The following is a 17,146-nucleotide window of genomic DNA, read 5'->3' on the forward strand; positions in this document are numbered from 1 at the left end:
ATTTTATTTTTCTGGGCTCCAAAATCACTGCAGATGGTGACTGCAGCCATGAAATTAAAAGATGCTTACTCCTTGGAAGAAAAGTTATGACCAACCTACATAGCATATTCAAAAGCAGAGACATTACCTTGCCAACAAAGATCCATCTAGTCAAGGCTTTTGGTTTTTCCTGTGGTCATGTATGGATGTGAGAGTTGGACTGTGAAGAAAGCTGAGTGCTGAAGAAGTGATGCTTTTGAACTGTGGTGTTGGAGAAGACTCTTGCGAGTCCCTTGGACTGCAAGGAGATCCAACCAGTCCATCCTAAAGGAGATCAGTCCTGAATATTCATTGGAAGGACTGATGCTGAAGCTAAAACTCCAATACTTCGGCCACCTGATGTGAAGAACTGACTCATTGGAAAAGACCCTGATGCTGGGAGGGATTGGGGGCAGGAGGAGAAGGGGATGACAGAGGATGAGATGGCTGGATGGCATCACTGACTCGATGGACGTGAGTCTGAGTGAACTCCGGGAGTTGGTGATGGACGGGGAGGCCTGGCGTGCTGCGCTTCATGGGATCGCAAAGAGTCAGACACAACTGAGCGACTGAACTGAACTGTAAGGAAATTCAATCAGTAGTCAAAAATCTCCCAACAAAGGCTCATGACCAGGCTCTGGTCTATTTTACCAAATAGTTAAGAAAAAAATTAGTGACAGTCCTTGTCAAACTCTCAAAAAAAATAAAAGAGGAGGGAACACTTTCAAACCCAACAAAGTCTAAAAAAGGAAAAAACACTGCAAGGGAAAAAAACCCAAAACTAATAGGCCAATATTCCTAATGAATGTAGATGCAAAAATTTGAAAGTAGCAAACCAAATTCAGCAGCCCATTAAAAGGATCATATACATGATCAAGTGGAATTCATCCCTAGGATCCAAGCATGGTTCTATGTATGCAAATTGATAAATGTGATACATCGCATTATTAGAATAAAAGAAAAAAATCATATAACTATCTCAATGGATGCAGAAAAAGCATTTGACAAAATTCAACATCTATTCATGATTAAAATCCCTTAACAAATTAGGTATAGAAGGAAATGTAAGAACATACATACATATGTTAACATACACCAACATAAGAAAAGGCTATATAAGACAAACCCACAGCTAATATCTTAGTTGATAGTAAAAGATCGAAAGCTTTTCCTCTAAGATCAGGACCAAGACAAAGGAGCCCACTCTTACCACTCCTATTCAACATAGGATTTTAAGTCCTAGCCAGAGCAATCAGGAAAGAAAAAGAGATGAAAAACCGTCAGAATTGGGAAAGAAGAAGTAAAATTGTCACTATTTGCAGATGACATAACTTTCAGGACTCAGCGTAAAAACTATTAAATGAATTAACAAATTCAGTAAAGTGGCAGGATGAAAAATCACCATATAAAAATCAGTTGTGTAACTAACTATAAATAACAAATTACCTGAGAAAACTTAATGATTTCATTTAAAATAGCATCAAAAACAATAAAATACTTAGGGCTAAATTTAATTAAGGAGGTAAATGATGTCCACACTGAAAACTATGAAATAGTTATGAAAAAATTGAAGAAAACATGAATAGTTATAAAGGTATCCTATGTAGACTGGAAGAATTAATACTGTTAAAATATCCATACTACCCAAGGCCATCTATAAATTCAGTGTAATATTTATCAAGATTCTAGTGAAATTTTCTTGTAGAAGTAGAAAAAACACTCCTAAAATTTATATGGAACCATAAAAGACTTTTGAGTAGCCAAAAGCAATCCTGAAAAAGAAGAACAAAGCAGGAGACATCACACTTGCTGGTTTCAAACTATATTATAAAGCAATAGTAATCAAAACAGACACATAGACCAAAAAACACAATTGAGAGCCCAGTATTAAATCCATTCATATACAGTTAGCTAATACTTGACAAGACAGCCAAGAATACTTAATAGAGAAAAGACAGTCCCATCAATAAATGCTACCAGGAAAAATTGGATATGCACATGTAAAGAAACAAAACTACTCTAATCTTACACCACTCACAAAAAGTAACTCAAAATGAATTCAGGACTTTAATGTAAGAACAGAAACTGTGAAATTTGTAGAAGAAAATACAGGAAAAAAGCTGCTTGACATGGGTCTTGTCAATGACTTTTTGGATGTGATACCTAAAGCACAGGCAACAAAATAAAAACTGAACTAGTGCGATTGTAACTAAAAAGCTTCCTTCCATACAGCAAAGAAACAAAATCTTTGGAATTGGAAAAAATATTTGTAATCTCTATGTATGATAAGGGATTATTATTCAAAATATATCAAGAACACATACAACTTAATACCAAAAATAGTAATGGAATAGTAATCCAAAAATAGGCAACAGGCCTGAAAAGACATTTTTTCCAAACAGGATTTACAAAAGGTCAACTGGTGCATGAAAAAGTGTTCAATATCATTAATCACTAGAGAAATGCAAATCAAAACCACAATGAGATATCACCTCCTACCTTTTAAAATGGCAGGCACAAAAAGATAAGCAATAACAAATGCTGGTATGAATGTGGAGAAAAAGGAACACTTTCTGTACTAGTGGTAGAATTTTAAATTCATACAGTCACTACGGAAAACAGTATGGAGTTTCCTCAAAAATATTAAAAACAGAACTACCACATAATCCAGCAATTCTACTTCTGGGAATATATCCGAAGTAAAGAAAAACACTAACTCTGAAACATATCTGCACTGCCATGTTCATCCCAGCATATTTACGATAGTCAACACATGGAAACAACCTAAGTGTCCATCAATGGATAAAGATGCAATTATCCATTATATATGTAAACACATATATACAATAATCATTTTATCATAATTAATTGATATACATGCATGAGTTTATTTCTTAGGTTTCAACTCTAGTTCACTGATCTGCGTATCTGTTTTTATGCCAATACCATAAGGCTTTTGGTAGGGAGGCCTGGTGTACTGCAGTCTATGGGGTTGCAGAGTTGGACACAACTCAGTGACTAAACAACAACAATACTGTTTTTATTACTATAACTTTGTAGCAAAGTTTAAAGTCAGGAATTTCCTGCGTGATGCCTCCATCTTTGCTCTTTTTTCTCGTTATTACTCTGGCTACTTGGGGTCTTTTGTTCCATACAAATTTTAGGATTGTTCTATTTCTGTAAAAAAATGCCATTGGTATTTTGATACATACTGCATTGAATCTGTACATTGTTTCAGGTGGTATGGACATTCTCACAATATTAATTCTTCTAATTCATGAGTACAGACTATCTTTCCATGCATTTCAATTTGTTGTTCAGTTTCTTTCATCAATGTCTTATAGTTTTCAGTAGAAATATAGACAATTGTTAATAACATTATGTTGAATTTCGTGAAGTATAAAAAATGGTATTACAGGGCTTGCCTGGTGGTCCAGTGGTTGAGAATCCACCATGCAATGCAGGGGACACTGGTTCAATCCTTGGTCTGGGAAGGTCCCACGTGCGGCGGGGCAACTAAGCCCATGTGCCATAACTACTCAGCCTGCACTCTGAAGCCGTGAGCCACAACTACTGAGCCCATGCAACCTACAGCCCTCGCTCTGCAACTAGAGAAGCCACCGCAACAAAAAGCCCGCGCACTGCAATTAAGAGTGCAGCCCCTGCTCTCCTTGATTACACAAAGTTCATGCACAGCAGCAGAGACCCAGGGCAGCCAAAAATAAAAGAAATAAACATTTTTTAAAATGGTATTACAAAAAAATCATCATGAAGTTAGAAGCAGACTTTCCCCTGTTTTATTCCACACAGTAGGAAGTTATTAACTGGCAGTCATTTTTATCCAGTTCATCCTACACTCTTTTCCTGATCCATACCTAATGCTAGGAATGCAGTCTTATTTTAAATGGTAGAAATGATGTTCTACAGCTATAAAATGCTAACTGAGCTTTGACTTCATTTTTTCAGTCTCAAGAATTTATGATGATAAAGATTTTGATCATGATGGTAAAATATAAAGCATTTTCAGCATATTTTTTACCTCGCTGCACATAAACTTTTTGAGTTCCAAATCTCAATGCTGCCTTTACGAAGGCTAGTATTCTATTCTGTGTTGGTTCAACTGTAGAAAATTTTCATAGACAGTGTTATGAGATTGCCATACCTCTTAGGGACTTCGTGAATCATGATGTGTATCTTGTGAGAAACACTAACAAGCAATTAGAAAGGAAAAAAAATTCAGAAATATTATATCTGATAAAGTCTGTTTTCCCAGAAGGAAATAATTTGGTTGTCTTTGTGAAAACAAAAGTCTGTCATTTTTTCCTCCACCAAACTGCTTAGCCTTATGTTAAGAACTCAAAAGCCTTGCTTACTTTCAAAGGTTCTGGATGAAGACCAATAAAAATTCCTGACATTAAAGTAGATTCTCCCTGAAGAAAACTTGCTGGTAGGCTCACTGTATGCTTCTTTTTTAAAAGAAATTCTACTGATATTATAAATATACTTAACTATTAGAATTAACGTGATTTATCAGTGCCAGAATCTAGTTACTCTTGTTTTATTTCTTGTGTGATCAGAGCCCAAAAGCCATCTCTGAATAATCTTCTCCCGTGGTCTAGAGATTCAAATATACAGAGTTACTGACAGATAAGAGCTTTTTCTCTTCAATTAGTACTTTCCTAACAGCAAAGATAGACTTTCCTTTTCCTTCTCACAACATAAACCAATGCCATTACTCAAACTGCTCTATAGGACACAACTTTGTCTGTCAATCCCCAGTTAAACTAGTATTAACATAAATTAAACACAACTCTTTGACAGAATATTTTTCTTGGTATAGTAAGTTTTGTGTGCATGCTCAATCATGTCCAACTCTTTGTGATCCCATGGACTGTGGCCTGCCAGGCTCCTCTGTCCATGGGATTTCCCAGGCAAGAATACTGGCTCCCAAACCACACCCCATTAAATTTATCAGGGGGGTGGGGATGCAATTCCAGGACATGACCCACACTGGGACTATGAAAGATCATGCAAGCCAGGCTAGGATGAAATATTACTTGTCTATCAAAAGAAATGAAAAGGTGTATGCCCAAGTCTGTAAATTATGATAAGGTCTGAGAGCTTACACAGGAAAAAGATGAAGGCTGGAGAGACCACCAAGAAGCCACCCAGGCCCAATCAGTTTGTCTTTTGTCAGAAAGGAGGGCAATGGCAGGGGGAATGTCTTGAATGCCCCTTCTGTGGGATGCTGGAGGGGCAACCCCAACCAGCCCTCATTCCTTGCAAATCTCTCTCAAATGAGAGATTCCCTTGCACTGACCGATGGGGTCAAGTCTCTGCCCACTTCCAGATCCCACTCGACCCATCCTCATTACTCCATCGGGTCACCCTCAACGTGGCAGATGAGAGAATTGAATTTTCTGTAGACACTGGAACCACCTGCTCTGTTCTGACTTGGCCAGCCAGCCCCCCCTCCAACCATGACTGTACTGAGACAGGAGTTGATAGACAACCAAAAGGAAGGAGATTTATGTCTCTCCTTGCCTGCAGAGGGAGAAGGCAATGGCAACTCACTTCAGTACTCTTGCCTGGAAAATCCCATGGACGGAGGAGCCTGGTAGGCTTCAGTCCATGGGGTCGCGAAGAGTCGGACAACTGAGCGACTTCACTTTCACTTTTCACTTTCATGCACTGGAGAAGGAAATGGCAACCCACTCCAGTGTTCTTGCCTGGAGAATCCCAGGGATGAGGGAGCCTGGTGGGCTGCCGTTTATGGGGTCGCAGAGTTGGACACAACTGAAGCGACTTAGCAGCAGCAGCAGTTGCCTGCAGTCAGGTCCATTATTGTTACTTACTCCTTTTTGTATATGCCAGAATGTCCTTTCCTCCTCTTGGAAGAGTTATACTAAATAAATCAGGAGCTACTATAGTCTAAGGACAGAGTGAAATCCAAGGAGATAAAGAACCCAAACAGAGAATGCATCTACTAGCAATGCCAGATGACCCACCTGCTGGGCATCAAAATATTCCCAAGTCATTCCCCAAGAAATTAGAAAACAGGTAGATCCTGAAGTTTGGGATACCTTGCTGCCCAGAAGGGAAAAAATGTGTGTGTGCCACCAATGAAAAAGGTTAAGACCTGGGGAAAATAACCCTGGAAGAGATAATGTCCTTTAAAGCCTGAGGCCCTGAGGAGAATCCAACTGCTGCTCAACAAAGTCCTAAAACACAGACTCATTAGGCCCTGCCAATCCTCTTGGAACACCCAGATCCTGCCTCATCAGAAGCCTAGCGGGGCGTATAGGCCTGTATAATACAACTCATGCACGAGGCAGGCATCCCTTTTCACCCATTGGTTTCAAATCCATTAACCAGCCTCACTCAAGTGCCAGGGAATCCTTGGTATTTCTCTGTTTTGGACCTCAAAGATGCATTTTTCTTTATTCCCCTACATCCACATTCTCAGTATCCTTTTGCCTTTGAATGGAGGGACCCCAATACCCTCGAGGCTACCCAACCTACATAGGCAGCGTTTCCACAGGGTTTTTAGGACTTCCTATCTTCTTGGAAAGGCAAGGGAACTTCTTGGCAAGGGAACTGGGCCTTGAGAAGGGAACTCTGCTACAATCTGTTGATGGTCTATTTAAGAAGTGACACCAAACAAGATTCTGATCAAAACATTATTAGGGTCTTAAATTTTCTGGCAAAAAGGAGGTATAACCAGGGCTCGGATCTCACAGTGACAGCTTCAATATTTAGGATTTGTTTTGCACCCAGGGGCATGACCCCTGGCCATAGATAGGAAAACAGCAATTAGTGCATTATCATCTCCAACCATAGAGAGACAACTCTAAGGCTTTCTCAGGAAGGTTGGGTTCTGTCTTGTTGTTGTTGTTTAGTCGCTAAGTCCTGTGGCTTCTTTTGTGACCCCACGGACTGTAGCCCGCCAGGCTCTTCTGTCCATGTTTTCCAGGCAAGAATACTGGAGTGGGTTGCCATTTCCTTCTCCAGGGGATCTTCTAGGGATCAAACTCTCATCTCCTGCATTGGCAGGCAGATTCTTTACCACTGAGCCACCAGTGAAACCCAAGTTCTGTCATATCTGGATTTCAAATTATAGCCTTAGAGCAAACCCCTCTATGAGACTCTTAAGGGAGGAGAAAGGGAACTCTTTGAATGGAATAAGGACCACCAGCAGGACTTTCATACTCTAAACACTGAGTTGAGCAGAGCACTGGGACTTCCAACTTTGGACAACCCTTTACCCTACATGTTCACAAGAGGTCAGGGATAGTACTAGGAGTCCTGACCCCAAAGCTGGGACTGTATCAGAGACCAGTGGTCTACTTTTCAAAACAACTGCACTCAGTGGCCCTGGGATGGCCAAGCTGTCTACAGGCAGCAGCAGTCATAGCCCTGTTGGTTAATGAGGTTGCCAAGCTCACCCTGGGACAACAATTAGATGTGTTAACACTTCATCAGATAAGATGTGTGCTGGAAGTCAAAGGACATCATTGGTTGACTGGAGGAAGGTTAACAAGATATCAGGCCCAGACTTCCCTCGTGATCCAGTGGTTAAGAATCTGCCTGCCAATGCTGGGAACACAGATTTGATCCTCGGTCTGGGAAGATTCCACATGCTGCAGGGCAACTAAGTCCATGCTCCACAACTACTGAGCCCATACACCCCAGAACCCACGCTCTGCAAAAAGAGACGCCACCACAATGAGAAGCCTGCACGCTGCAACGAAGAGCAGTCCCTGCCTGCCGCAACTACAGAAAACCAGCAAGTAGCAAAAAGATGCAGCACAGTCAAAAATAATAAATATTAAAAAAAAAAACAACAAGACACCAGTCCCTCTTAATGGACATCTCTGACATTAAAGGTATGCCAAACCCTGAACCCAGAAACTCTGCTTCTAGCAATCGAGAGTGGAGACTTGGTTCATCAGTGTATAGAAACCATAGAATAAACTTACTCCAGCAGGTCTGATCTTCTAGCTGAGCCTCTTGACAGTCCTGGAGTCGACTGTTTTACTGATGGAAACAGTTTTGTAGAAATGGGAACCTGAAAGTCAGGGTATGCCATAGTTAGTCCAAATGAAGTCATAGAATCCAAGGCCCTGCCACTCCAGACATTAGACCAGAAAGCTGAACTAGTTGCATTAATGAGAGCTTCACACTTAGGGAAATATAAGAAATTAAACATTTTCACTGACTCTAAATATAAGTCAGGGAATAAAATCAGTCAGTGAATAAAATCCCTAAATATGAATTCCGTGTGCTACATACTCATGCTGCCATTTGGAAAGAGGAAACTTTTGGAAAGAGGAAAAATGGGGGAATTTTAACTGCTAAGAATTCCCCCATAAAACATAAAGATTTGATTCTGGCTCTTTTAGAAGCAGTGCAGCTTCCAACCCAGGTAGCAGGAATCCACTGTTGGGGCCATCAGAGGGAGGAATCTTTGTGAGGAAAGTGAACAGCAAAGCTGATCAAACTGCAAAAAAGGCAGCTCCACTGCAGGAACCTGAACAAGTTATGGCTCCAGTGATTGCCCCACCCTACCCCACCCTCCGTGCCTCCCCTAGTAGTCCCCACATGAGCAAGAGAATGATCTGAAATGGGGCTATGAGAAGGAAGCACAGGCTGGTATTAAAAAATCCTGGAGGCCCAACAATGGAAACTCACTAAGAGCTTACAGGATGCCAACCACTATGAGAGGAATGCACTATGGGACTTGATGCAAAAGGCTTTTTTAGGGAGGAAGCTTAAAACAGTTAAAAAAAAAAAAAATGTAATGCTTGCCTGCAACCTATGTGCCCACAATAACCCACAGACCCATTCAATTCACCCTTTGCTCCTCAGGCCAATCCAATACTGACGGACATATCCAGGGGAGGACTGGCAGTTAGATTTCACCCAAATGCCCCCATGATCAAGATAGTAGTATCTTCAAGTGTTTGTTGATACTTTCATAGGATGGATTGAAGCCTTCCCCACCCAATCTGAAAAGGCTATGGACATCTGTAAATCCCTTTTAAAAGAAACAATTCCTCGGTCTGGACTTCCAAGGTTCTTCTAGAGTGATAATAGGTCCTCTTTTATACCCCAAATCACAGAGGGGCTCATAATGCCCCTAGGGATAGCCTACAAGCTATACACCCCCATTCTTTAAGGAAAACCTTAGCAAAGTTCTGCCAAGAAACTTATGAACCCTGGACCAACGTGCTCCCTATTGTACTTTTCAGGGTCCATGTAGCCCCCAAGAGTGATCTAAGACTTAGCCCATTCCATTTGAAATGACCTATGGGAGGCCTTTACTTACTAGTGACATTCTACTGGATAAGGACATGAACCAGCCCTGAGATATATTATTAATCTAGGACATGTTCACTGCCAGCTCCCACTAGAACTACAGAGGAAGGAGAAGTTCCTGCATAGATAAAGCCCTGGGATCAAGTTCTTCTTAAAACCTGGAAAGAGGATCCTCCAAAGACCAACTATTACCAAAATGGAAGGATATGTATAAAGTAATTTTAACCGCTCCCCTACTGCTGTCAAACTCCAAGGGATATCCAGTTGAGTACATTTGTCCAGATAAAGATTTTATCTCCAGAAACCCCACAGGTTGCAGTAGAAGAACATTATATACCTGTGAGCCAGTGGAAGATCTGAGATACCTATTCAAGAGACAAGCACCAGAGGGAAACTCTTGTTTGTTCTCACTCTCCCCTGCTGCAGCAGGGGCCCCAGTAAAGTCTTGGCTGATTTAAAAAAAAAAAAAAAAAAAAAAGGCACCATCAACAGATAAGGAAAATGATGTAGTGGGTTGGTTCCTATTTGAAGCCTTAATGGAACTTGGGACCTCTCATTTCCTTGGCTGATGTGGTTCTTGACAATCTTCTGGCCCTTGATTGACTTCTGGCAGAACAAGACAGAGTGGCTTCATAATTTGGGCAGGGGCAATACCGCTTTCCTGGTATGGTCAACAGTTGTTGTTAAGTCGCTTCAGTCGTGTCCGACTCTGTGCGACCCCATAGACGGCAGCCCACCAGGCTCCCCCATCCCTGGGATTCTCCAGGCAAGAACACTGGAGTGGGTTGCCATTTCCTTCTCCAAGTCGCTCAGTCGTGTCCGACTCTTTGTGACCCCATGGACTGCAGCCTACCAGGCTCCTCCATCCATGGGATTTTCCAGGCAAGAGTACTGGAGTGGGGTGCCATCGCCTTCTCCGGTCAACAGTTAGGGAAGCCCAAATTTAACCTGGCTCTTTCCCTTTCTAGGCCCTTTAATGGCCCTTGTTCTTCTCCTTTTTAGTCCTTGTTTGGCTCCAATAGTTTGAAGTAAGGCTCCTGACAGCTCAAGGAATTCAGCCCCTTCAGCAGGAAGTGGCCCAGGTCCCTACAGGTCCTTTGAACAGTTAGGGAGGGACTTACACACCTCTAGGATAGGCTAGGGTCTGAGCCCTCTGTCCAGCAGGAAGAAGTTTCAGAAGAAGAGACCTTTGGCCCCTTACCCCTTAAGAATAAGGGTGTAGACTATTGACTTTTGTATAGTGTTCCACAATCTGTTTAGCCTATAATGGACACTAGGGTAGTTTCCTCTTTTTTTTTTTGTTTTCAAACAATGCTAAAAGAGTATCATCCTGTATGACTCTATAAGCATAAAAGGATTTCTCTATTGTATGCTTAAGCTTTGACTTGCTGGGCCAGAGTTAGGCAGCTTTAAAGAAATTACTTCATTTGGCTTCCAAAATGGCTGTTAGCAGTTTCAAGTTTCTCCTTCTCAGCAGTGAATGAGTACCTGCTCTCCGTATGATTAAGGACATTTGATTTTTGATTAAATTTTAAAATTAATATGTGAAAAATTGTCATTTTTATTGTTTATGTTTAGGAAAAACCTGACGCTAGTAAAGATGGACATCTTTTCATGTATTTACTTTAGACATGTGAATTGCCTTTTGCCAACACTGCTCATTTTTCTGTGAATGATTTGTCTTTTTATCTCATGGATTAGTTGGAGGAGTTTTTCATATAGTTTGGATAGATATCAGTCTTTTACATCCATTTCAGTATTTTCTCCCAGTTGGTCACTTGTCTTTAGTTTACTTTTGGTGTCTTTTTTACACAGACACATTTTTATATTTATATATAGTTAAATTCATTATTTTTATGACTTATTTCAAAATATAGGTAGAGCATATTCTGTATTTTCATCCAAGTTAATTATGTATGCATCCTGATCTCCATCTGGAATTAATTCCTGTGAAGAGTGCAAGGTACAGAGCTACTTTTATTCAAAAGTCCAAAAACTTATTTGTTGAAATCTATTCTTACTGATTTGGCATGCTGTTTTATTATGTGTTAAATTCTCTAATTAAATTTTCCTAATAAATAATGCATTGTATAGATTATTTGGAGAAGGCGATGGCACCCCACTCCAGTACTCTTGACTGGAAAATCCCGTGGACAGAGGAGCCTGGTAGGCTGCAGTCCATGGGGTCGCGAAGAGTCGGACACGGCTGAGTGACTTCACTTTCACTTTTCACTTTCATGCATTGGAGAAGGAAATGGCAACCCACTCCAGTGTTCTTGCCTGGAGAATCCCAGGGACGGGGGAGCCTAGTGGTCTGCCATCTGTGGGGTCGCACAGAGTTGGACACGACAAGCGACTTAGCAGCAGCAGCATAGATTATTAAAAAAAAAAAAGAGAGAGAGAATAATGGTGTAGAGTCTCTCGGAATGAGACAGACGGACCTGGAACCCTTTGCCAAAGGGCTGCAATGCTTGCACCTGGACACACCTCTCTTTAAGCAACAAAATACAAAGAAACTATATGGGACTAAAATAAATGCATGTATGTACAGTTGGGGCAAATTCTGGACAAAGGATACAAAGAGACCAAAAATCCCAAATGCCACTTTTGAAGAACCTGGAGCAAAAGCAGGGTACTGTGCACACACCCTGCACACACCACAGTCTAAGGGGTAGGCAAACCACCCCACCCCTCCAGCCCAACCCCTCGACAGACCTCTACCCTCAACCCACATTGGGAACAAGCTCCGCCCCTCCTCTGGGAGCAAACAAGCAAGGGAACCTGCTGTTTGTTCTTGCTTCCCTCTGCTTGCAGCAGAGGCCCCAATAAAACCTTGCCTGAAAAAACTAACTTGTCCACAAATTCTTTGACATCACTTCCAATCGAGAGGTGGAGTCTGTACCTTTCTATGGAATGTGGAAGGGCATGTGACAGACCAGGAGCGCACAGTGGAAGTAATGCTATAATTCAGGCTAGAGTGTCAAAGGCTACATAATTCACAACTTTTTAAAGTGGCCTTTGGTGCTCTTGTCTGCCACGTAAAAAGTGGGAAGCCAGTATGCTGTGAGAGAGCATAGTCCAACTGAAGAAGCCCTTATGGGGACGCAAGTCTCAGCACATGTCCCAGCAAGCAGCCAACATCAGCTACTTCTTCAGTAACCACTACTTCTAGCTTCTGAGTTGTCTTAAGCTGAGGCCCCAAATTTAGAGATAAACTATCCCCCTGTATTCTTTCCAAATACTTGATCCATAAAATCCGTAAGGATGATGAAGCATTTTAAGCTGCTGAGTTGGTTTGATAAACAGATGGATACCTTGAACTTCATGGTAAAGGAATAGGCTTTTAAAGGGAAGACATTTTGTCTCTGTGGGGGAGGGAATGGGGAACGCTGGATGCTCTTGCTGTTGTCTAATATAAGGTGATAAAACTGTGAATGAGTCTTAGGGCAGGAGGAGTGAAGGGCAGAGACAGCTAGTGTACTGACTGAAAGGGGGAAAAAGATGCTCTTACCACTGATAAAATATTAAGAAAAGAAAAAAGAATCATAGATCAAGTCTTAAGATTTTCTTAAACGAGCCCTAGGCATGACCTAATTAGACACATTTTACAGATGAATTCTCAGTCCCAGAGCAGTTGAGTGACTTGTCTAGTCTGACATGTGACTCTGGTCACTATCAGAGCTGAGCAGCTGCCATAGAATCCAAGCCCCTCCTCCTCGCTCCCACCTCCTCTGGGTGATCAGTAAGGACTTCCATAGGACAGTGATGGAGAACACCAAGACGACCCCAGAGCACAGCAGTGTGGATAAGGATTGCTGACAAAGTAGATAAAATAATAGCCCAGGGAGGAGGGGAGGATGCACGAAGTTCTGTCAAACCACTCACCCCAGTCTCTAAAATAAAATCATCAAGGTGTTAGGGAGTGGAGCATTTAATGGGAGAAGTGAAGGGACTATAAATATCTGAGAACTGGTAGGATTGGGCCCTCTGAGAGTTTACTTGAAGACAAGACATTCAGAAGCTCATTTGGGGAGGGAGATGCCCACAGAGAGGGATCTAGGGGCTACTGCTTAGTTTGAACCATCAACTTGCTTTCTAGCTTATCCAGTTTCTTTCACAGAGAAAGATCAACAGGTAAAACTCCAAGCTGTGGCATGCTGCCTGGGAATAAAGACCATGTATAGAGTGTCACAGACATGTATAGAGTTTCTTTATATCCCAAGAAACAAAGGAGGAGAGAAGGTAGAAGCTGTAGGGGTCCCTAAGAAGCAGCCTCCTGATTTCTGGGCTTCTAATTCCTGACAGCAAGAATGATGAGGATATTAACAGAAACTGGGGAACTCCCCCTAGTGGTCCAGTGGCTGAGCGTTCAGTCCTTGGTTTGAGAGCTAAAAATCCCAGGTGCTTATGGTTGAGGTGGGGGGACGCCACTAAGGCCTCATGCTGCTACTACTGAGCCCACATACTCTGGAGCCCGGGCACCGCAACTCGGGAGAAGCCTGCGTACTACAAGGAAGACGCGGCACAGCCGAAACTTATTGGGAAATGTCCAGTGAGCAAGGCAGACGCAAAGAACCCAACAAAACACTGATTTGTCAATGCTCCCATAAGAGCCCTCGGAGTTCCTCCCAGTCCCAGAATGCAGCTAATCTCAGTTACCTCTTCCTCCCACACCACCAGCAGCTGGAGGAATCCCAGCTTATCTTGTTCTCACAGCTTAAAGACCAAGCTAACATTTCTTCAAACAAAGATTTCTAATTTAAACTTTTTTTTTTGAAAACTACTACTGCGAAGCATCATTTCAGCTGCATTTTGGTTCCCAGCTTTTTTGTATTCTTTGATTAAAAGGTTGAAAACACTGATGATTTGAATGAATTCAACTGTGCTGGCCCCGAAGCAGGGATGCCTACCACTCAGAACCCCACACCATATAGGGCTTGCTCTCCAAAGACATATCCAGACTTCAGACTCGGAGATTCTGACCCAGTAAGAGAGATGGGACCCAGAAATCTCTCCATATTCAAGCTTTTCAGATGACTCTAGTGAAGAGAAGGTTTGGAAACCACTCTGGTACTAAATATTTGCATGCATTTTGAATTTAAAGAATTGTATAAGCCAGCTAACTTCCCCCATGCAGTTGTACTTCTAAAAATATTAATAAAAAATTTGAGTATATCTCAAAAGTGAGCGGAGAAGGGGGAAGGTAAGGAGATTGGATGAGGTAACCTTGTAAATTCTGACAAGGAGTAGTAACTTCTGAAAATACCTCCCAAACGGTGTTTTCAGAAGTTACTACTTAAGTTGTTTTTCATTTCTCCTCAAAATGTGCACATATAAATTCTTCTTACCAGTTGGCCAGCCCATGAACTTCTAAGATACACTGTTCCTGTAAGCCACCATTCACAGGTGTGTGTCACACCTCTTATCTTTAGTCTCTTCTGTTTTCTTACAGTCAGAGCCACTGTTCCAGCAAAGACAACATCAAGCTTCATCCTTGCTCCCCAAGCCAGTGACTCCACCTACTGGAGGCCGGCTTTTATAGGCTACTCAGGTAATGCAGCTCATCAGCCAGATTGGGAACTGCTATTTTCAACAGCCTACCTCACTTTTCTAAACAGTGTTGTGTCCTTCCAGGTAAATGACGTTAAAGGAAATAAATCTTACTCCTTTGGAAGACTGAAAAAAAAAAGAGACGAAATGTCTTATAATCTGAGACACATTTCTTCACGCTGATATCAATGAAGCCCTGCAAACATCTAAACCCTGAATAAATGCATCAGTTAAAATCTATTCCCCATGCATAAAAGAAGTGATAACACCTTCTAATTGGCTAGTTTGCTAGGAAAGAGGATTTGAGTTGTGAGGTGCCCTGCCATGAGTTAGGAATCATGTGAACTTAATTTAAATTGATTAAAAGCACTTTGCTTAGATTTCATTGGCTAGTTCTAATCTGATTGGATTGGAACTGGGAATTTTGTAAAGGTGGCAGTGTCTGAGTTCAAAGTATTGCTTAAAAACAAAACAAGCAAATGCTATCGTGGATCAATGTAAATTCTGCTGAGCTAGCAGTAACTTCTGAAAACACCTTTTGGGAGGAGAAATTTTTGACACTTTTTAGAGCAAAGTGAAACTTCGGATTGGAAAGACACCACTAAAGGGATTTTTGTGTTCTTAGAAGCTTGAGGTGTCTAAACAAACATTTCTCTTCCAGTTAGTGAGATGCAGAAGGAAAGACTGATTGTAGCAACAAATACACAATTTGATTCCCTCAACTGAAACAGCCATTGAATTCAGGAAGAGAAGAAAAGTGTAAGGATTTTTTAAAAGTTTCATGCTAGATAGAAGACATTTGGAACTTGTGCTAGTCATGGGAAAGGTCTGATAGAATTTAGAGTAAATTATAAAGATGCATACTAATCAAACTCTAGAACTAACACATGAATCAGATTAAAGTGTAACTAACAGTAGGTCTTGATTAGCCACAGATTTAAAACCACAGCTGGCTTTATTAGGTAGTAAAGGTAATTTTTCAGTCTTCCTTTTATTAAATCCTATATATATATACCTCTCCTGGAGAAGGAAATGGCAATCCACTCCAGTACACTTGCCTGGAAAATCCCATGGATAGAGGAACCTGGTGGCTACAGTTCTTGGAGTTGCAGAAGGACAAGACCTAGCGACTAAACAACAAATATACATCTCTCACCTGTTCCCACACTCTGAAGAGAAAGCAAGGGGTGTTACACAACTCTTAAAACTCCAGCATAGTATGTCAGCTTTTCCTTCAATTCCAGGGAATTAGAAAATTCCCAATTTTCTAATAATTTATTTTTAGTTTAAGTTAGTTTCTGCTGCTTGCAGAAACCAAAACAAATGGAAAATCACTCCATAAATATTTATCTGAAACTTAGATTTATAATAGAATCAACATTAAATTTAGGAGCATATGTTACAGAATAGTATTTGCTGTCTTTCAGTCACTAAGTTGTGTCCGACTCTTTGTGAGCCCATGAACTACAGGCTTCCCTGTCCTTCACTATCTCCCGGAGTTTGTTTAAACTCATGTCCATTGAGTTGGTGATGCCATCCATCTCATATACTCCCACTCTCTTCTCTAAGGAAAGAATGCCTTTATCATGAGTCCTATAGCTCCTACCTGTAACTTTCAATACCCTACAGCCCAAGCTTTATGTAAATCATACTGCCGGCAGTGGGACTCATTTTTCATTATCATAAATCCTATTAACTTGGGATGCCAGGTTTATCTTAAGTTATAGCCAATTCTATTCATTATTGTTTCATGGTTTATATCAAATTGATTGCAAGATAAATCTAATGATCATTAAAGTAGAAGGGAACATAATAAAGATTTCTGAAAGCTTAATTTTATCTCGAGTCTGTATGTGTTATCTTTAAAATATACTTTTTTTATTTCCTCCAAGAAATAGAATCAAATTATTCCTTGCTCTAATAAATTATTATGTAAAGCTATTTTTTAAGAACCAAGTAATTTAAATGTCATTCTAAAGTGCTTGCTAAAAAAATTATGTTAGATAAGATTTAGCACTGTTGGAAATGAAGTAACCTTTCACAATGGAATTAGTGTATTTATACCCAAAACGAGCAAAAGCTAAGTGTGTCACAGCTATCGCCTTAGTCCATTCTTTTTGTACAATTTGTGAAATATTTTCAAGGATTATATTTCCTTGAAATGATGAAATAGATGTAGGCCCTATTACTTAGAGTGATGAAGTCATATGCTCCTGTATGCCGCAAAACTGGAATCAGAAATAAGATGGTGAAACATTGT

At 40.8% G+C, this 17,146-nt stretch overlaps 1 protein-coding gene and 1 long non-coding RNA gene across 4 annotated transcripts in view; one reads left to right on the forward strand and one right to left on the reverse strand.

Moving 5' to 3' along the window:
* Positions 1-14,828, reverse strand: part of FAM98B (family with sequence similarity 98 member B) — a 73,467-nt gene extending 58,639 nt beyond the window's left edge. The window contains exons 1-2 of one of the 3 annotated variants that reach the window (XM_044925232.2): positions 14,685-14,828; positions 7,998-8,086 (exon numbers count right to left, since the gene is read on the reverse strand). In XM_044925232.2, the coding sequence (XP_044781167.1) occupies positions 7,998-8,086; positions 14,685-14,828 (233 nt within the window). Of the gene's footprint in view, positions 1-7,997; positions 8,087-14,684 lie in introns of those variants that run through there. The other 2 variants (XM_025295943.3, XM_044925233.2) reach the window with 2 other exon arrangements.
* LOC123328114 lies at positions 13,955-15,750 on the forward strand. Its single transcript, XR_006542891.2, has 3 exons — positions 13,955-14,389; positions 14,789-14,887; positions 14,971-15,750. It is a non-coding gene; the product is annotated as an uncharacterized LOC123328114 (long non-coding RNA).
* Positions 15,751-17,146: the final 1,396 nt, after the last annotated feature.

The sequence above is a fragment of the Bubalus bubalis genome, chromosome 11, assembly GCF_019923935.1.
Source record: "Bubalus bubalis isolate 160015118507 breed Murrah chromosome 11, NDDB_SH_1, whole genome shotgun sequence".
Taxonomy (NCBI): Eukaryota; Metazoa; Chordata; class Mammalia; order Artiodactyla; family Bovidae; genus Bubalus; species Bubalus bubalis.